The 21083-nt window shown below is 35.9% G+C and overlaps 2 protein-coding genes across 2 annotated transcripts; both read right to left on the bottom strand.

Moving 5' to 3' along the window:
- Positions 1–155: 155 nt before the first annotated feature.
- LOC140976355 (uncharacterized) lies at positions 156–2517 on the bottom strand. Its single transcript, XM_073440457.1, has one exon. The coding sequence runs from the start codon at positions 2385–2387 to the stop codon at positions 585–587; it is 1803 nt and encodes a 600-aa protein (XP_073296558.1). The 5' UTR covers positions 2388–2517; the 3' UTR covers positions 156–584.
- Positions 2518–4887: 2370 nt separating this feature from the next.
- LOC140976354 (plasma membrane ATPase 4-like) lies at positions 4888–11476 on the bottom strand. The gene is made up of 16 exons (XM_073440456.1): positions 11241–11476; positions 9005–9124; positions 8667–8903; positions 7810–8571; positions 7603–7725; positions 7406–7510; positions 7179–7323; positions 6934–7098; positions 6618–6856; positions 6506–6538; positions 6313–6394; positions 6046–6206; positions 5788–5961; positions 5526–5708; positions 5275–5456; positions 4888–5173 (listed from the first exon to the last, which is right to left on the bottom strand). Exons 1-16 carry the CDS (start codon positions 11286–11288, stop codon positions 5077–5079), a joined length of 2856 nt encoding a protein of 951 aa, XP_073296557.1. The 5' UTR covers positions 11289–11476; the 3' UTR covers positions 4888–5076.
- Positions 11477–21083: the final 9607 nt, after the last annotated feature.

The raw sequence follows: 21083 nt of genomic DNA, 5'->3' as shown, positions 1-21083 counted from the left end.
TACAATTCTTCTATCGATCTGCTGCAAATTTCTCAACGTCTGTAGCTTCATTAAGCCATGTAGGACACAAACTGAACAGCCAGAATCTTTGTCTATTGAAGACTTATTTTTGGAACGATAAAACCGTTTCAAACGGTTCAAAAACACAATGTAGATATAATATACGGTACCTCATTCTCTTTTTGAGCCCAATCAATTACTAGAAGTTGACCAACTAAACTATAGCTAATGAGCGTAAAATCTGGAAAAAAGAAAGAAAATAACAGAAATGTGGAAGCATGTAAATCCAGATGGGTATGTTTCTGGAACTATGTTTCAATGATGAAAATTAATCTACTGCTTGTTTCTTAGCAAATGGAGTAAATTTATCGAAAATAAACAATAATTTATATCCCGAACCATGACACCAGACTTGTGGTCTAATGAATTGTCAAGGTGGTAGTATACGAGAATCACAGAATAAAAGAATACAAACACAAGAGTATCAGAAAAGCTGAATCCATTTTAATCCTCAAGCCAACAGAGATTAAATCAAGGAAAAAAGAAAATCAATCCGCCACATAATCCTCCAACCTGAATTGCCATCAAGCAGAACCAGTCTGCATCTTTTTCCGTTTTATTGCCAGTGTGGCACTCCTGAATAACTTCTGCGTTTTCTTCTTCTTCTTTGCCTTTTCCTTGGGAGGAGGCATCTCTATAATGGGCCCTGGAGGGACCCCCTTCTTTAATGCACTACCCCTTGGAGTAACAGTTGGAGGTAATCTCAAGCTTTCTGGAGGTAATGGGTTATGTGTCTTCCACACCAAATTATTCTTCATGGCAAATCTAACTTTCTTGGCACTCTTCCCCACAGTCTTCCCAGAAGCATCAGCTTCTGCATCTCCAGCCTCATTTGAATTACCAGACCCCGGACCCTCTCCACTTTTTGATCTTTTCCTCCTCTTTTTTGCATGTGTACCATGTTCAGCTGAAATAAGGGGAGTATCAGACAGACCTGAATACTCATCACCGTCAAAACCAGCTTCAGCCGCAATTTTCTCAAATTCTTTCTGAAGATTTGCTATCACGGATTCATCCATATTAATTGCTGCCTCATCAGTTTCCAAGTTATCATTCAGACGACTATCCTCGAAATCAGTAATATTACTCCTCTTCTCCATGTCACTAGAAGCAACAACATGGACATTTTCAGCTACCATAGATTCAAATTCAGAAATAGAAGTGTCCTCTTCCCTTTTCTTCTTTTTGTTCTTCTTCCCTTCAGCCTTCTTACCATTTCCATTCAACCCTTTTCCTGCCTTCTTACTCTTCTTCGAGATTCTAGCATCAGAGTGAACCCCAACTTCTTGTGAACCCCCAACCCTGTCTGGTTCCCTCAATTCACCATTAGCTTTGCTACTGTTAGAGCTAATTGGAATCAACTGAGGCACCTTATCATTATCATCACCATCAGCACCGCTAAGACTATTGAATTCGGGTATCATAATTTCAATCCCGGACAATTCAAACTCCTTCTCCAACTTCAGATACTCTTCATGCAACCCCAAAACCACCTTCCTATTCCCCTGAACACACTCTACTGATGAACCAATCTCATATAACCTCCCTGATAATCCCATCCTCAGAGCAACCACACCTAACATATCCTCGTCATCCTCCTTGCAAGAAACTCCTTTCGTTTTCTTCTCCAACAACCCCTTTCCTACCTTCACCAATTCATCAAACACACAACTCTTCACTTTCCCCAACAAAATTCTATCCTTACTTCTCATCATAACTGCATAAAAAGGCCTGAAAATCAAATCAACCACCTCATGCGTCACCGGAAACTTCATCCCCTTCAACTCCTCCAGATACACAGACGCCACTTGATAATTCACCCCATTCCCCTGCAACTTATCCTCCGCCAAGAACCCATCATCCTCCAAAACCCCCAAGTATTTCCCCAGAAGCTCGCAATCCCATTTCCTCAATTTCATCAACTCAAACAACGCCCTCACGAAGCGGCGTATCAGCAAGTAAAACTTGTCCAGCCTCAAGCGGTCTATGCCAGACCACTCACGGCGAAGGGTAAGTAAGAAACCACGAAAAAATTTCAAAGAAAACGAGGGTTCGAGCGACAAAAACAGAGAAGTAAGTCTATCAATTAGTGCGACCTGGTTAGGTGTTTTGTCAGCGTGCCAGATACAGTAAAAGAGGCCCTTCCATAGCTTATTGATGTCAGAGTCGGAGAGTTGGTGAGGTTGAGATTCCAGCCACGTTTGGATAAGACGGAGGGATTGAGATCTGACGGTGGTGTTGCACGAAGCCAAATATTTGATCAAGGCAGGGCCACTGGCGGATGCAAGGGCAGGTAGTATGGGTTTGGGTTCTCGGGGTCTCTTCATTGAGGTGGTTGGTGGTATCTGCTCTAGGACACAGAGAGACTGTTGTTTAGGGTTTTGTTAGGGTTACAATCAGGGGTTTGTTACCACAATTGAGAACTTTGGAGACGACGGCGTACAGCATCTAAAATAAATGCTCAAATTTATTTCTAAACTATTCATTTTTACAATATAAATATTTAATAATTTATTTATTATAATTCACCCATTATATTATGCCGTTTTAGTATTATGTCTACCCATGTTAATTTTTGTGCACACTAATTTCTTTTAGCAGTCGACTTATTACAACTTCGATGAAGAAAACCAATCATCAAACCATGTTGATGATGTTTCAGAAAGTCCTAACAACTATACAAAATCATTGTATGAGATAGTCAAATCGGCCAAGAAGGAGATCTGAGATGGAAAACCACACGGCCACTCGTTGTTGTCCGTTTTGACGAGGTTATTAAAGATGAAACGTGAGCATAATATGTTTAAAAAGAATTTCAGTGGCATGTGTAAATTAATGTCAAAATTACGTCTTGCTGATAACAACGTTCCTGAGAGTTTTTACGCTATAAATAAACTTATTAAAGAACTCAGACTACCGGTCGAGAAGATTGATGCTTGTAATAATAACTGCATTATCTATTGGGATGTAGAGAATGCTTTGAATAAGTGGAAGATATGTGAATATCCGCGATATAAACCTAGTAGGCATAGATATCAGAATGCGAAGAAGCAAATTCCATACAAGAAGATATATTATTTTCCAGTCGTAAGTGACAAAAATATTGCAAATAATTTGATATTATACAACTTTAAAACTTAAAAAACAAATTATTTGGAACATTCATCAGTACGTCATATTTGATGTTACAAAATAGATCATAGAAGACAATTAATTTGAATGTTCTTATATAAGAACTAAGCACACACAAATACATAAAAAAAACATAACAATGATTCGTATTTAGAGGCTTGATGACAAATATAAGTTATATTTTTTCAAAATTCTTCATTACCTAATATATATGAAAATTACTTTATTGTAAAAAAATTATATATTCGCATCTATTTTTTTCAAATGAGATAATAAATATCCATATGAAAATTTATAATGTAATACATATATAATTTTGATTTTGATTTTAAAAGATAATACAATTTCAAAAAATATGAAAAATTTTAAAAAAAATTATCTATAACAAATATATATGTTATAAGCATGATTATTTTATTAAATTGTATAACTAAAAAATTACATGTATTTGCTCGTAAAATCAATCATCAATCAAAACTCTGAATATGTAATTCATGAAAAAAGATTTAACGAGAACTAAAAAATATTAAATTGTTTTTTACTGTAAAAACAATATATGACATAATCTTTATAATAAATATAATTATCATTGATTAGCATCTGTCAAAGTATCAGAATTTTTACATATGATATTTAATATCTTTATTTAATTATTTTGAAATCAAACCAATTAATTCAATAAATACAAAAATAAAATTTTTTTAATGAAAGTTTATTTCTTTGTTATATTTCAAATTTTAATGGTGAAAATTATATCAATAGTTTAAAATATATATTTAATAATTATTATATGAGTTTATTTGATATTTACTATATAATCTTATTTGAATGTGTATTTCATTACATATGTTGATTTATTTATTATTTTTAAAATGTATTTAACAAGAAATTAATAATCATCAATGTTAGCCTACGAAATATCGATATTTAAAATTTATTATTTATGATATAGAATTTTAAAAATAAAAAGTTAAAAAAATTGCGTTGGAGGTTAAATGNTGTGAGCACCGATGAGGTGTCACTCACTTATTGGATGCACAATTTTTCTATATTTCATCACATCCAATAGGCGAGTGACACTTCATCGGTGCTCACATAAATGTGCATGGTAGGTGTGCAGCATATCAAAACTCTATATATATAGATGTATAGGTGGCAAATAAATAAACTCAAAGAAACTATCATGATGTAAGTGCCTTGTACGTGACATAGAAGTTTATTTATTTGCCACCTATACATCTTCAATTATTTACTTTTCCCCTTGGACTTTTAAATATTGGATAGAGATTAGAGACCCCATCTTTTCGAAATCCTTATTGAGGGATGTATACTAGTTAATTTTAATTGTATGGTCCATTTGTTTTTTAATTTATATAAACTTATAATATTTTTTAAAAAATTAATTTACTAAAAAGTTATATAAAAGTATAATATATGATGCACATATAACGTGTGAGCAATGATTACTAGTAAATATAATGACGTTCCTAAGTAAATCCCCTTTGATTTCACCTAAATTTTCAAATCTTAACTGTTCCTATAGTTTTCCACAAATTTTTTTTTTAATAAGCCCAGAAATCATTTTTTTGTGAAAAAAAAATATACATCTCATAAATTTTTTTTTCAAGAAAATTTATTTTTGATAAAAATTTGAAAAACATATTATATTTTTTTAACGATAAATGAATATCGACTAGATAAATTCATCGTTTATAATATGAACCTGAGACATGATATATCTTATTCTACATGTGTGCATTCATAAAGGCTCCAAACAGTCATTCTCAAATACATCAGAAAGCATATCTATAGATGAGTAGACAACGTATTTCAAGTGAAAGGCTCTTTTTATGTCCTCAAAATCTGAATCAAATTCCTTCTTTTTTAGACGGTATAGTGCTGCTGCATGGTTTCGATGTCGAGCCCCTTAAGCTTCACGACTGACTCGACATGGCCCTTCAAAGTATGCAGCTCCCGAAGCCTAAACGAGGACGAAAACATGTTTTGTCTCACGTCACACTCTTCATGTTTTATCAAGAAAATTTTAACTTAAGATTGGTTAGAAGCAAAAATTGAATTTACCTTGCAACCTCGGCTCTTCTTTTCGCTTGTTCTACGATCTCGGACAGTTCTCTATAATTGTTCTTCTCATTGAATACATTAGTGGCTTCTTGTGGTTGTAGTCCATGTAAAGTTCTCTGAGCCAGAGCCCATTGAGCTTCTCTCTCCTCTTTCCCATAATCTTTTTTAGTCGTAAAAGCAGTCTGTTTGATCAAAAAAAGTTAGGAAAATTCGATTTGTGTTTGCTGTTGAACAGGGAAGTTTTAGCATACCTTGTTTTCATACAAGTTCTTCCAAGCATTCCCACTTAAGATGTAACGGATAGCGAATTTGATGAAGTCTAGTGGCACGTAGAAGACCACACTATAAATCCAGATCACACCTGCCCATCCCCAGCCGCAGCCTTTTATTCTCGCAAAACCCCAGTTAGCATATACAGCTAGTAGAGTTGCAACCTACACAACACAAGTGACTCAATAGCACCTAATGTTGAATCAGTTTCGAGTTTAAGGGTGAAGCGAAAATTTATGATACCGTCTGGGCGATCACAAAAGCAGTCATCAGCAGGAGACCAGGGCGTTCAGAATAGGACCAGCTTCGTGATCTGGTAACGAATATGAGGGCCTGGCTAACGATACTCACTTGCAAGTAAAGAGCAGCCATCATTTCATGACTACTGTCTCTAATGTCTTTTACTCCAAACTTGTCCTGCATTTGGTATCATGGTCTCAGGAATGTTATTCAATCGGTTACTTCTGCATACCTATAACAAATAGACAGTGCAAACTTTACCGGGAAGAAGCTCGTTTCGTGCATCAACCAGAAGAATATAACAGTCATCATTGCAAGGTAGCCTCCGATTACTACCCCTGTGGAAAAGATTTCTTTGAGTTTCCAGCTATCTGGCAATGGAGATGGCTTCACTCTATCCTTCGAAATTGTCATAATTGTACCTTAAAAAAATGGAGATATTCATTTAGTGATCGATCAGAAGACATTTCCAGAAAGTTGGTTGCAGATAAATAATGAGATACCAAACTCGAAAAGCTTGAATCTCACCATCATTGAGAATGGCAATGATCAAAACCATGAATGGAGAGAAATCGAACTTCCAAATCAAAGCAATAAGCATGAAGCCAAACTGCGAAAATCCGACAGAACATGAAAAAGTGCACAAGACATTGAGCCATCAAATGCCATGTGGCAAGTGGCTACTGTCTTTATGTTTTTGCAAGTACCACAGTTAACTTACCACAATGCGGATGGTGATAGAAACTGCATAAATCTGTGGGAGAAAAAAGAACTAAGATACAAACATTTGCAATTTCGTGGACCAACAAGTCTAATCGTAAAAGATAACTAACAGTGTAATTCTTCATTCTCTGAAAAATAGCTCTACTTGTCAGCACGGCACTGATAATAACACTAAGGCCAGGTTCAGTCAACACTATATCAGAAGCACCTCTGGCTGCATCGGTGGCATCAGCAACAGCAATTCCAATGTCTGCTTTCTTTAGAGCGGGGGCGTCATTAACTCCATCTCCAGTCATTCCAACAATGTGCTTACTCTCTTGCAACTTCTTCACAATTTCATATTTGTGTTCTGGTTGCCAATAAGAAACGTATGGATTTCATGTTTCAGTATAAAGAACGTGTCTCAAAAACTGAATACCAACATACCAGGGAAAACACCAGCAAAGCCGTCAGCTTTCTCTATAAGTTCTTCCACGGGAAGACCAGCTATAGCTTCATCTTTGTGTTGGCCGAGTAAAGAAGCTGATGGATACATGTTAACTCCCATTCCAAGCCTACGCCCAGTCTCCTTCGCAATGGCAAGTTGATCACCTAGAATTCAATAACACATATATGAAGTGGTACATCTGAAGTTGCACCAAATCATCAAAGGTGGTGAAACATTTACTTACCTGTAATCATTTTCACATTCACGCCAAGATGCAAAGCTCTACGGATCGTCTCTGCACTGTCGTGCCTCGGAGGATCGAATAGGGACAGAAGTCCAACAAATTGCCATGGAGAGCCAGGGCTTTCCTTCGATTTCTCTGGAACTTCCTAAAAACATAAAACGTTTACCTCAAGAACAAATATTTTGATCATGATATACTTAAAATCTGTCAAATGTTTCGACATAAACCTGTCTAGCAACAGCCAATGACCGAAGTCCGCGTTCAGCAAATTTATTAATAACAGAGTGAACCTTTTTCTTGAAGTCTTCCTTGCAGTTACACAGAATCAAAATCTGAGTCAAATCAAGAGGAAAGTATATAATGTAATCAGTGTTTGTAGACTGAGAAGCAGTGGGTCAAGAAGGCTGAGAAAATGAGAGAATACTTGTTCAGGGGCGCCTTTGCTAGCTCGATGCCAATTCCCATTGGAATCAATGTAAGTCAAAGCCGTCCTCTTGTCCACAGGGTTGAAGGGAAAAAAATGCACCTCTCTGATGCCAGCTCTTGCCTAAAATCAAATGCAAGTCATATCAGTACACACGTTATGCAGGAGCCTGATTTATTACATGGCTACATTTGAAATAGCAGATACCTCCTTGGGATCAGAAAGTGTACCAACTATGGCACAATCGATAGCATCTTGATTTTCGGTTCTCGATGCCCTTGCAGCAAGAAGCAACACGTGATCCGAATCGACTCCCTTTGCAAATACCTCAATCAAGCTTTTGTCAACAGTCAGCTTATTGAGGGTTAGAGTTCCGGTTTTATCACTACACAGGACATCCATCCCGGCCAATTCTTCAATGGCAGTCATTCTCTTCGTAATAGCACCTTGTTGTGACAGCTTGTGGGATCCAATAGCCATCGTTACAGACAAAACCGTAGGCATAGCAATTGGAATCCCTCCAATCAAAAGAACGAGCAGATTATCGATCCCCTGCCTGTACGCCCTGTGCTGAATTGGGTACATGACGATTATTTCAGCAAGCATGCCAACAGCTATGGAGCAGATACAGAAGTTCCCTATCGCAGTGAGTACTTTCTGGAAGTGCCCAACTTGATGAGTGCTGTCCACAAGATGTGCCGCCTTCCCAAAGAATGTGTGCACTCCGGTGGCGATGACAACTGCCTCAATCTCGCCTTGTTTGCAAGTCGAACCGGAGAAGATTTCATCATATGGATTCTTGGTGACGGGGAGGGATTCGCCAGTGAGGGCTGATTGGTCAACTTTCAAGGGGTCGCCTTCTAGAAGACGGGCGTCAGCAGGGATAATATCTCCGAGTTTAATGCTTATAATGTCCCCAGGAACTAGAATGGCTGCTTCTTGCTCACTCCATCTGCCATCTCTGAGGACCTATAATCATGACATCAACCAACCATCGAAGAATTTAGAACCTCAGACCTTGTAGCTGTAATATTATTTGAAGCTGTTTATTCTGTGACTTATACCTTAGTTTTGGGAGCAAGGCCGGCCATGAGAGCTGCAGCAGCGTTTCCAGCATTGTTTTCTTCGATGAAACTTATGGTTGAATTGATAACCAGCAAACAAATGATCCCAACGAAGTCTTGCCAGTCGGGGGGCTGTCCGTTGCCATTGGCGAGCACGATAGCCATCAGAGCTGCGGCTTCCATGACCCATGATAAGGGATTCCACATGAACCCGAGAAACTTGAGTATTTTGTTTTCCTGTGCGAACCAAAATCAACCAGATATTATTAATTAAGTTTTAACTACTTTTGCATGTTCTTGGTGTAAATATATATGATCAAAATTAAGAGGTAAGTGACCTTCTTTTCTTCCAACTTGTTGGGTCCAAATATTTGGATCCTGTTGGCTCCTTCATCGGAACTCAGTCCCTCACGGCTGCATTTCAGCTGCTGAAACACTTCCTCAATCGGAACTTTTTCCTGTTATAAGCCCTTTTTCGTAAGTATATGTGTATACATATATTTATATTTCATTTTAGTTAGATGTAGTATAATGCATGCATGTATATGTCGAAGTTCTTCTTCTTCTTCTTTTAGGTTTTAACTATTTTAGCTAAAATTAATTATTGAAAATTAACGTATTAAAAAAATTAAGAGTCATGCTAATTACTAGGGGTGTCCAAACTTTTGGATAAAATCGAAAAAATCGAAAATCCAAACAAAAAAAACCGAACCGAAAGTCGAATTTTGTAATTCGGAATTTTCCTTCGGTTCGGTTCGGTTTTCTACCAAAACAGTTCGGTTAATTCGGTTTCGGTTTCATTAATTTTTTCGATTTTGACATATATAATCCGAAACCGAACCCAATAAACTNGTAAAATATTTAAATATAAGGTCTAAATTAATTAAACAAACAACAATCAACTAAAAATTATTCAAAATAGTTTTCCATTCACTAAATATCATATCAAAATATATAATATAAATAAAAATATAAACAAAATTATTAATTTAATGAATTTTTGGTTTTTTCGATTTTGACATATATAATCCGAAACCGAACCAAATAAACTTATATTTATATTATTAATTTAAATAATTATACCAAAAACCGAATTAACCGAACTATTTTGGTAAAAAACCGAACTGAATGAAAATTATTCGGATATCGGATTATATATTTTTAAAACCGAAAACCGAAATAAAAAACTCAAAACCGAATCGAACCGACCGATGAACCATCCCCAGTAATTAGATACATATTGTCGGATAAGAAAGCATTGTCCTACACGTATTAATTTAATATCATGGAAAGTTAGGCCCACTTATTTTAATAGTTCTTGTTATATTTATTAAAATTAAGTTTCCCTTTTTATAATTTTATTTTTATTTTAGTAATCTTACTTTTAATATAAGGGGTAAATTTGTTTTTTTGTACTACAATATTATTTATATATAAAAAAAAATAGTATGTACGTACGTATTTCACTAAATCAAGGGTAATAAAACAATCTTTTTAATAAAAACATATAGTACTTGTTTTACTTTATCCCTACCTCTGATAATATTTTATATAATATAATAAAAATATCAATTTATAATAAATTCGTAAAATCCATTAGAAAAATAAACTTTAATAATAAAAAAATCCCATTTGGAAGACTTTATATACTAATACAACTACGAGCTCTATGCAGTCAAACATTAGGGTTTGGTCAATATTCAGTTAATGAGGAGCCAACCCCCATTAATAACAATAATAATCATAATTTTTTTTTATGAAGAACAATAATAATAATACTTTTTTATAATTAAAATCGGACGCTCATTAGACACCATCACATATTATTTAAGATTATAATCCCGATTAATCTCGATTTTTTATTTAAAAAAAGTGATGTTAGCCAATTTTTTAAATACTTAAAATTATAATCTAGGACTTCTCAAGTTTACACTACACATGCTAGCTAGAAATTATGCATGTATTTTATATGTGTGTGCTTGTGTGCGTCCTAAATACAAGAACAAACACTTGCCACTTCACCAAAAGCTATAGCTGGTGATAACGGTGCAATTCAAATCTTTTTGAACCATATAGCAGCTCAAGCACCACGTTTCGATTGTTTTTCAACAGGGACAATTATTGCACCCAACGATCATCCTCTCAATAATTGTACTCATTGTAATTAATAAGAATCGAACTTGTGAGATTCGTTCTGATACAAATTGTAGGACCAAGCGCTTGCCGCTCTACCAAAAGCTATAGCTGGTAGTAGTGCAACTCAAATCTTTTTAAACTGTATAGCATCTCAATCACTACGTTTCGATTGTTCTATCCAAAAGGACAATTATTGCATCCAAGAGTAAATATATTTGTTTTTTAAAAAGTATTTTATATGATTTATGTTTTGTGAAAATAATCAATCTATTATAGTATGTTTCAAAGCAAATTACCAAGCAAGGAGTAAACACCATCTCAAACAGAAAAGAAATTCTTAAACTTCATGCATAATTTCCTACGGCGAGTGTTGCGGATTTTAAAACATGGCTGGAATCTTTGTAGACGCATGTATGTGTATATATGCATAAATATTACCAGATCAACAGTCTCGTTTTTTATCTCTTCAAGACTAAGGCCTCCCATGTTATGTTTCACCACCGCGGGGCGGCCGTAGATCACCTCCTCCTGATCAGTTATATATATATTGAGCTTTGAATGAAACAAAAAGAGAAAGAGGAGAAAACAAAGAAGAAAATATATAAAATGCTTAATTCATATTGGTTTATTGAATGGGGTGGGATGAATATATGTTTCAAACCCAGAAAAATGTGAAGCAAGGGGTAAAGGCATGCTTGGTATTTATATATAATTAGTACCACTCTAGCTAGCTACGAATATATTACCCTCCCTATGTTTCAAACCTACCAGCTGCCTCGATCATGCATAATTAGAGTGCGATCTATATATGAATGGAAAATGATATAAGTTTAACATGCAGCAAAATATATTGATTGCAATTTAAACAGTGGACTTGAAATCTCATATTCGTAACAAAAATATAATTAACGTCTAAATACAGGAAATTAACAAGATAAAATCTCATATTTTTGTTACGAATATGTGATTAATAAAATTTAAATTTCTAAATAAAAAATTAACAAGATAAAAAAAAGAAAATAATTTTTTTAAAAAGAACTATAATATTAAAAAAAATTGAATGTATTGTCGTTTTTTCTTGTTTATTCGGAATCACATATTTGCAACAAAAAAATTAATTTTTATTAACATTTTTTTAAAAAAAAAAATTGAAAAAATTATTTAAAAAAAGTAATAAGAGAGACGTCATTTTACCCTCCACAATATATATTTTTGACCAAAAATAAAATTGTAACTTTAAATTGGATTATTAATCACATATTTGAATATAAAAAATATAATTTTGATTTTGAAATAATTAAAATATAAAATACCAATTTTTTAAAAAAATAAGTTTTTTTTAATAGTGTTGTGGACTAAAACAACGTTCATACCACCCTCTGATGTGGGTTCCCCACAGCAAAAGATCTTGATCGTTCCTTGGTTCGTCCATTAATAAATTTTACTAATAGCTTTTTTAAAAATTAATTACATTTAGTAAAATTACTAATTTCAAAAGTGAATGATATATACCATAGAGTTGCATATTTAATAAGAACTTAAAGAAAAATATGTGTGGTTCTATATTGGGATTCAAGGAAATTATTTTGAGTAAGTCTCTTGTGAGACGGTCTCACGAATCTTTATCTGTGAGACGGGTCAATCCTACTGATATTCACAATAAAAAGTAATACTCTTAGCATAAAAAGTAATACTTTTTCATGGATAACTCAAATAAGAGACCAGTCTCACAAAATATGACCCGTGAGACCGTCTCACACAAGTTTTTGTCAATTATTTTATAATATATATTTTATTAACTAAAAAGGTCATATTTCATTTTATTTAAATTCAAATGTTTTCTTATTAATATGAAATTAGACACTAACGCAAGATGTCGGGCTTTTTTTAAAAAATAATATAAATCTTAAAAATATTTATTAAAATATTATAAAACTGAAAATTTTATGAAAATAGTGCAATCCGGGACTTTTTTTCCGGATTCTAATTTTTTTTAAAAAATAAATAAATAAAGTGATTTGAATCTGTTATAGACTGTCACATATTCATTTAAATCTGTTTGCGCCCATTTCATCCTATTCATTTGCGCAAAATCCTTCCTTTCTCTTTTACAGTCTTCTCAAATCTGACTACGCTGCGTTGGAGCATCCGTATTTTTGCAATATGTGACATATATTAAAATTTGTTATCAACTAAGATTGCGTTTTGTAGGTATTTCACATGTAATTCTTAAATTTATGTTAAAACTGAATTAATTTTTTTAATAATGTTATTTTATAATCGTAATTTTTAATATTATTAGGTATCAATATTATTCGTTGATTTTTATCATCCATTTCATTCGAGGAGGTCTTAAAAGGTAATATTTAAGTTTGTTGATAATATTATAATTATATATTAAGAGATAATATTGTTACGTGTAAGGTACTTTTTTTATTTTTATATTTTGTTTTATGTAATATTTCTGATAATATTATTTATTTCAGTTATTAACATCGTTCATTGATTTTATTATAAATTCCGTACAACCACATTTGAAAATGTAATATAAGTAATTTTTGTATATTTTAATTGTATTATTTATATTAATATGTGTAACGCCCGAGATTTTCTCATTTTAATTCGAGATTATTTAATTGATGAATTTTGGAATGTTGAGTCATATTCCATGGTTTTATAATTCTTTAGGAGTGAAATTGAAGTAAAAAGAGTTGTGAGGACCGAATTGCAAATAGTGAATATTTCAGGGGCTAAAGTGCAATTAAGTATTTTAGTGGGACACTTGTCACCACCATGTAATTTGATATATATATATATATATATATGACAATCTCCATTTCAAACCTTCAGAGAAGAAAACGAGAATAGCTACGGAGAATTGTTAAATTTCCTTCAATGTTTAGAATTGTGATTTGACAATATCCGTATATCAGAATTTAAATCCGGACACGGTTCTGAGATCCTCTCGTCGACAGCTACTACAGGACGTAAGTTTTATTGAGTTCTGTTATCATTTGAAATTATGATATTGGAGAAATTATTATTTGACCATTATTATGTGTTCTGGGAATACTAGACATCGTAGAATCGAAGTCAGATCGAAGAACAAGTTGATTTTGGAATTGTTATGATTTTCTGACTTTATCGATTGAAATTGATTAGATTTGGATTATTGATTGATTACAGATTGTAACGGATATGTGTTATGGTTTGTAATTGATATATGTTGCTATTGTATTGACGGGGATATCGGGATTGTGCCGTTATGCCGTTGATTTGAATTAACTTCAGATTGATCAGATTAGGTATTGAATTGTGAATGGAATGTTGATATTGCTATTCTCGATATGTCATTTCAGATTTACAGAGACAGTCTTGAGTTCAGCACTTATATTGCTTCAGACCGAGACTACGAAAGAAAGGTATAAGTCAATGTCGAACCCGGGAGAATGACTCGAGTTAGATATAACTTGAGTTTACCTAAACCACATACTTATTGTTATTATATGCATTGATTTGAATTGATATGCTTGTTCTATTGGTTTATAGAAAGCGTGATTAGACGATTGGTCTTGTGACAGAGGTGCCAGACTGTAATAGAGTAGTCACTGGCCCATTGCACATTGTCACAGAGGAGTTATTGGCGGAGGTGCCAAAGTCTTTGACGGATAGGTCAAGACACTAGATGTTTGGTTTATATCGATGTTTTATTAGGAGTGGATTTACTTCTATTACTGAGATTCGATATAGTATGCCAAAGTCTGGAAACCGGGATCCCTAGACTAGGAATGAGTCTAGTCTGAGCTGTAGAGTCACGAGTTATTTACAGTTTTATATCGATTTATGTTTTCAGATTTAATATATGTGATTGATATTTGTTTCATGCTTTTATATCGATTATATGATTGCATGTTTTGTTGATTTATACTGGGATATATTTCTCACCGGAATTATCCGGCTGTTGTCGTGTTTGTATGTGTGCATGGCAACAGGTGGGACAGGATCGGGGTCAAGAAGAAGATGAGAGAGATCGTGATTAGAGTGGAGACTTCGGACTTTGATGTAAATAGGGTTTGGAACACTTGACATGTAGTTGTTACTCCTTAGTTTGAGTTTGATGTTTGTTGTACAAGACTTGTACTATTATACTGATATGTATATTAGATGAATTCCCTTACGTTCCGCACTTTAAAAAAAAAACTTTAGACCCTGTTTATTATAATTGATTAATTAGTCCCAATGACGATTAAGAACATGATTAGCGTCCGGGTCCCCACAACAGTTGGTATCAGAGCAGTAAGTTCCTTAGATAGAAGCTAGTGAGCGGGGTAGATTGAGTTTTCTTTCCTGTTTTAGATTGCTAGCATGATTACTGCTTTTATTATTACATATTTACCTGATTATCTGATTTGATTGGTAAACTGTATTAATTGAGAATGAATCAGAACCGATTCTTGATCAGCAGTAAGATGATCGGAGGTGAGACTGAATTGAAACAGATTTGTTGTATTGGGTTACTAATCTTTTTGATAATTAGGTATGCCTCCTCGAAGAATCCCAGAACAGGGCAGTACCTCTGCAAATCCGATGGATGTGACAGCAACACCAATGGAAACCTTGCTGAAGAGATTTCAGTCGTTCCATCCACTGACTCTGAAGGGTACTGAGACTTCAGTTGATTGCGAGAGTTGGTTAGATGACATTGAGATGTTGTTTGACTCTTTGGACTACACTGATGAGCGGAGAGTGAAACTGATAGGACACCAGTTGCATGATGTTGCCAAGAACTGGTGGATTACGACCAAGAGGGCCTTGGAGCAACGAGGTACGCCTATTACCTGGAATGTCTTCAAAACCGAATTCTATCAGAGATTCTTCCCTGTGTCATACAGAAAGGATAAAGGTGCTGAGTTTGCGAATCTGAGACAAGGGCAGTTGAACATTGAGGAATATGTGTCTAAATTCTCTACACTACTGAGATTTGCTCCACATGTGGCCGAGAATGAAGAAGCGGTGGCTGATCAGTTCATCAATGGCTTGAATCCGGAGATATTTACATTGGTGAACACTGGGCGACCAAACAACTTTGCTGACGCCCTGAACAGAGCAAAGGGAGCAGAAGCTGGTCTGATGAGACAGAGAGGAGCTTCATATGTTGCCCCAGCACCGAGACCACAGCAACCCCCTCCCAGATTTGAGAGTGGTAGCAGCAGTGGTGGAAAGAAGGACTATTTGAAAGCCAGAGGAAGACAGTTTAAGAAGTCTGGCAGCAGTTCTTCCAGTTCCAGTGGCTCGAGACAGACTGGTCAGAGCCAAAGTTATACAGGACCTTATTGCAGCACGTGTGGAGGGAGACATTCCACAGAGCAGTGCCGAGGAGTGTTTGGCAGTTGCCGTATTTGCGGACAGCAGGGACATTTTGCTAGAGTATGTCCCCAGAGAGGTTCTCAGGGATCCCAGGGAGCAGAGTCATCTGGATCAGTGGCTCAGACAGGGAGACGACCCTCAGCTGTTCATTCTTTCCAGCCAGCACCATCTACCCAGTCACAGCAGAGGCCTGGAGGAAGCCAGACAGTGAGCCAGCCTCCTAGACAACAGGCCAGGGTGTTCGCTTTGACTGAGGAGCAGGCACAGGACGCACCTGATGACGTTGTTGCAGGTAACTGTTTTATTTCTGGTTATCCTGCATATGTATTGACTGATACTGGTGCATCGCATACATTTATTTCTGAGAGGTTTGCATTGAGTCATGCATTACCAATTGAGTCATTGTCTGCGGTAGTGTCTGTCTCTTCTCCGTTAGGGACAGGTTTGATATCAGTGAAGTTTGTGAAATCGTGTATACTGCAGTACGATGGGCATAAGATTGAATTACACTGTATTATACTTGGGATATCTGATTTTGATTGTATTATCGGTATTGATATGTTAACCAAGTACAGAGCTACGGTTGATTGTTTCCACAAGATAGTGAGATTCAGACCTGAAATGGCTGAGGGGTGGAAATTTTATGGTAAGGGTTCTCGAGCCAGAATTCCTTTAATATCTGCGATGAATATGACTCGATTATTGCAGAAAGGAGCGGATGGATTCCTGGTTTATTCAGTTGATTTAGTGAAATCGAGCCCATCATTGGCGGACTTGCCAGTGGTGTGTGAATTTGCTTATGTTTTTCCCGACGAGATTCCGGGATTGCCTCCGATGCGAGAGATCGATTTCAGCATTGAGTTGGTACCAGGTACAGTTCCGATTTCTAGATCTCTGTACCGAATGGCGCAGATAGAATTGAAAGAGTTGAAAGAACAGTTGAAGGACTTACTGGCCAAGGGATATATCAGACCGAGTGTATCTCCTTGGGGTGCTCCAGTGTTATTTGTACGAAAGAAAGACGGTTCAATGATGCTTTGCATTGATTACCGGCAACTGAACAAGGCTACGGTAAAGAATAAATATCCTTTGCCTCGTATTGATGATGTATTTGATCAGTTGCAGGGTTCTTCTGTTTATTCCAAGATTGATTTGAGATCTGGATACCATCAACAGAGAGTCAGGGATTCCGATATCTCAAAAAAAGCATTCAGAACCAGGTATGGACATTACGAGTTTATTGTCATGCCTTTCGGTCTTACGAATGCCCCAGCTGTTTTTATGAGATTAATGAACCGTGTGTTTCAAAGGTATTTGGATGATTTTGTTATCATATTCATTGATGATATTTTGATTTATTCAAAGAATATGATTGAGCATGCAGAACATTTGAGAACTGTGTTGAAAATTCTGAGAGCTGAGAAATTATATGCTAAACTGTCGAAATGTGAGTTTTGGTTGAGACAGGTAGTATTTCTGGGTCACTATGAGTTTTGGTTGAGACAGGTAGTATTTCTGGGTCACATTATATCTGGAGATGGGATTTCTGTGGATCCTAGCAAGGTTGAGGCCGTGATCAGTTGGCCTAGACAGACATCTGTGCCAGAGATACGCAGTTTTATGGGTTTGGCAGGATATTACCGTCGATTTATTAAGGATTTCTCGAGTATTGCTAAACCTATTACTCAGTTAACACAGAAAAATGCTCCGTTCATTTGGTCAGAAGACTGTGAGTCCAGTTTTCTTGAATTGAAGAAACGATTGACCAGTGCCCCGATTCTAACCATCCCCTCAGGTACTTGTGATTTTGTCGTGTATTGTGATGCTTCTCACAGAGGTCTGGGTTGTGTGTTGATGCAGCAAGGGCATGTGATTGCTTATGCCTCAAGACAGCTGAAACCGCATGAATCTCGCTACCCAATTCATGATCTTGAATTGGCAGCCATTGTATTTGCTTTGAAGATATGGCGACACTATCTCTACGGTGAGAAATTCGAAATTTAGTCTGATCATAAAAGTCTGAAATATTTGTTTTCACAGTCTGAGTTGAATATGAGACATCAAAGATGGCTTGATTTGCTTAAAGATTTTGATTGTGAAATCAAATACTACCCAGGAAAATCGAATGCAGCAGCCGATGTCCTAAGTCGAAAGGTATGTTCTTTGTCCTTATCGACTACAGGTGTTTCAAATTTGATAGAAGATTGCTGTTGGTCTGGATTAGTATTTGAAACAGATTGTCAGCCTTTGAGATTATATGCTATTCGAGCTGAACCAGAGCTGATTGTGAAAATTAAAGCGGCTCAGAAAGTTGATCAGAAAGTACAGGAATTGATTGAGATGGTCAGAGCAGGTCATCAGTCAGAGTATCAGGTACGTGATGATGTACTGTACGTGAATAATAGTATTGTTGTGCCGAATGTTTCAGAATTGAGACAACAGATATTGACAGAAGCGCACTGCAGTCGTTTTAGCATTCATCCTGGTGGCAGAAAGATGTACAATGATTTGAAGATACAGTTTTGGTGGAAACAGATGAAATCTGATGTCACAGAGTTTGTGTCAAAGTGTCTGAATTGCCAACATGTGAAAGCTGAAAGAAAGAAACCAGGAGGTTTATTGCACAGTTTATCAATTCCTAAATGAAAATGGGATCACATTTCCATGGATTTTGTGACGCAGTTACTGAGATCCGCCAGAGTTTGTGATGCGATTTGGGTCGTGATTGACAGATTGACCAAATCAGAATGTTTTGTTCCGTATCAGATGACATACATATATGACCAGATGGCTGAGATCTATGTTAGAGAGGTGGTCAGATCGCACGGAGTGCCGAAGTCGATTGTATCAGACCGTGATCCTCAGTTTACTTCGCACTTCTAGCAGAGTTTACAGCAGGCTCTAGGTACGAAGTTGCATCTGAGTACCGCATATCATCCACAGACTGACGGACAGTCCGAGCGGACGATCCAGACATTGGAGGATATGCTGCGAGCTGTAGTGCTTGATTTTAGCACTGGATGGCAAGAGACATTGCCACTTTGTGAGTTTTCGTACAATAACAGCTATCAGATGAGTATTGAGATGGCTCCATTTGAAGCGTTGTACGGTAAGAAGTGCAGATCCCCTCTGTATTGGGACGACATCTCGGAAGTTCCTGAGATTGGACCTGACATGATCAGAGAAATGACTGAAAAGGTAAAGCTGATTCAGAAGAGAATGAAAACAGCTCAAGATAGACAGGCCAAGTATGCCAATGTTCGACGTAGACCGTTGGTATTTGAGACAGGAGAACAAGTATTCTTGAAGATTTCACCTTTCAAGAGAGTTGTCAGATTTGACAAGAAAGGAAAGTTGTCTCCACGTTATATTGGGCCATATGACATTCTCGAGAAAATAGGAGATCGTGCCTATCGTCTTGCTTTACCTATGTCTTTATCTGGAATACATGATGTCTTTCATGTATCTATGCTGCGGAAATACCTCCCCGATGATTCTCATATTATTCAGCCAGAAGAGGCAGAACTTGATGAAAGTATGAGTTATGTGGAAAAGCCGATTCAGATTATTGATCGTAAAGAAAAGAAACTCAGAACGAAAACCATCCCACTTGTGAAAGTCCAGTGGACTCGTCATGGCATTGAAGAAGCTACTTGGGAGACTGAATCAGATATGAGACAGGATTTCCCAGAGTTATTTCTCTGATGTGAGTACTTATTTCAGCTTCTATTATTTCTGTCTGTTTATTGCGTTGATTGATTTGCTTGTGATCTGATATGATTGCCTGAGATTTCGAGGACGAAATCATGTCTCAGAGGGGGACAATTGTAACGTCCGAGATTTTATCATTTTAATCCGAGATTATTTAATTGATGAATTTTGGAATGTTGAGTCATATTCCGTGGTTTTATAATTCTTTAGGAGTGAAATTGAAGTAAAAAGAGTTGTGAGGACCGAATTGCAAATAGTGAAGATTTCAGGGGCTAAAGTGCAATTAAGTATTTTAGTGGGACACTTGTCACCACCATGTAATTTGATATATATATATATGACAATCTCCATTTCAATGGTCCAGAGAAGAAACCGAGAAAACTTCAGGAGATTTGTCAAGTTTTCTTTCAAGTTTTAAATTGTGATTTTGAGTGATCCATTTATCAGAAGTTAAATCCGGACACAGTACCGTACTGCTCTCGACGACAGCTACAACTGGATGTAAGTTTTATTGAGTTCTGTTATCATTTGAAATTATTATATTGGAGAAATTATTATTTGACCATTATTATGTGTTCTGGGAATACTAGACATCGTAGAATCGAAGTCAGATCGAAGAACAAGTTGATTTTGGAATTGTTATGATTTTCTGACTTTATCGATTGAAATTGATCAGATTTGGATTATTGATTGATTACAGATTGTAACGGATATGGGTTATGGTTTGTAATTGATATATGTTGCTATTGTATTGACGGGGATATCGGGATTGTGCCGTTATGCCGTTGATTTGAATTAACTTCAGATTGATCAGATTAGGTATTGAATTGTGAATGGAATGTTGATATTGCTATTCTCAATATGTCATTTCAGATTTACAGAGACAGTCTTGAGTTCAGCACTTATATTGCTTCAGACCGAGACTACGAAAGAAAGGTATAAGTCAATGTCGAACCCGGGAGAATGACTCGAGTTAGATATAACTTGAGTTTCCCTAAACCACATACTTATTGTTNCGGGATCCCTAGACTAGGAATGAGTCTAGTCTGAGCTGTAGAGTCACGAGTTATTTACAGTTTTATATCGATTTATGTTTTCAGATTTAATACATGTGATTGATATTTGTTTCATGCTTTTATATCGATTATATGATTGCATGTTTTGTTGATTTATACTGGGATATATTTCTCACCGGAATTATCC

The sequence above is a fragment of the Primulina huaijiensis genome, chromosome 5 (genome assembly GCF_012295235.1).
Source record: "Primulina huaijiensis isolate GDHJ02 chromosome 5, ASM1229523v2, whole genome shotgun sequence".
In the NCBI taxonomy this organism is placed as follows: domain Eukaryota; kingdom Viridiplantae; phylum Streptophyta; class Magnoliopsida; order Lamiales; family Gesneriaceae; genus Primulina; species Primulina huaijiensis.
Note: the sequence above shows the minus strand (reverse complement) of the source record. Positions and strands in the feature narration are given on the sequence as shown.

What these genes read in the sequence shown, in the direction of transcription:
- LOC140976355 (XM_073440457.1), bottom strand. Translation starts at nt 2,387, where the DNA reads ATGAAGAGACCCCGAGAACCCAAACCCATACTACCTGCCCTTGCATCC.
- LOC140976354 (XM_073440456.1), bottom strand. Translation starts at nt 11,288, where the DNA reads ATGGGAGGCCTTAGTCTTGAAGAGATAAAAAACGAGACTGTTGATCTG. An exon ending in ACGAAACGAGCTTCTTCCCG is followed by an intron (nt 5,962 to 6,045) that starts GTAAAGTTTGCA and finishes TACCAAATGCAG; the next exon opens with GACAAGTTTGGAGTAAAAGA. An exon ending in AGAAGAGCCGAGGTTGCAAG is followed by an intron (nt 5,174 to 5,274) that starts GTAAATTCAATT and finishes GTCCTCGTTTAG; the next exon opens with GCTTCGGGAGCTGCATACTT.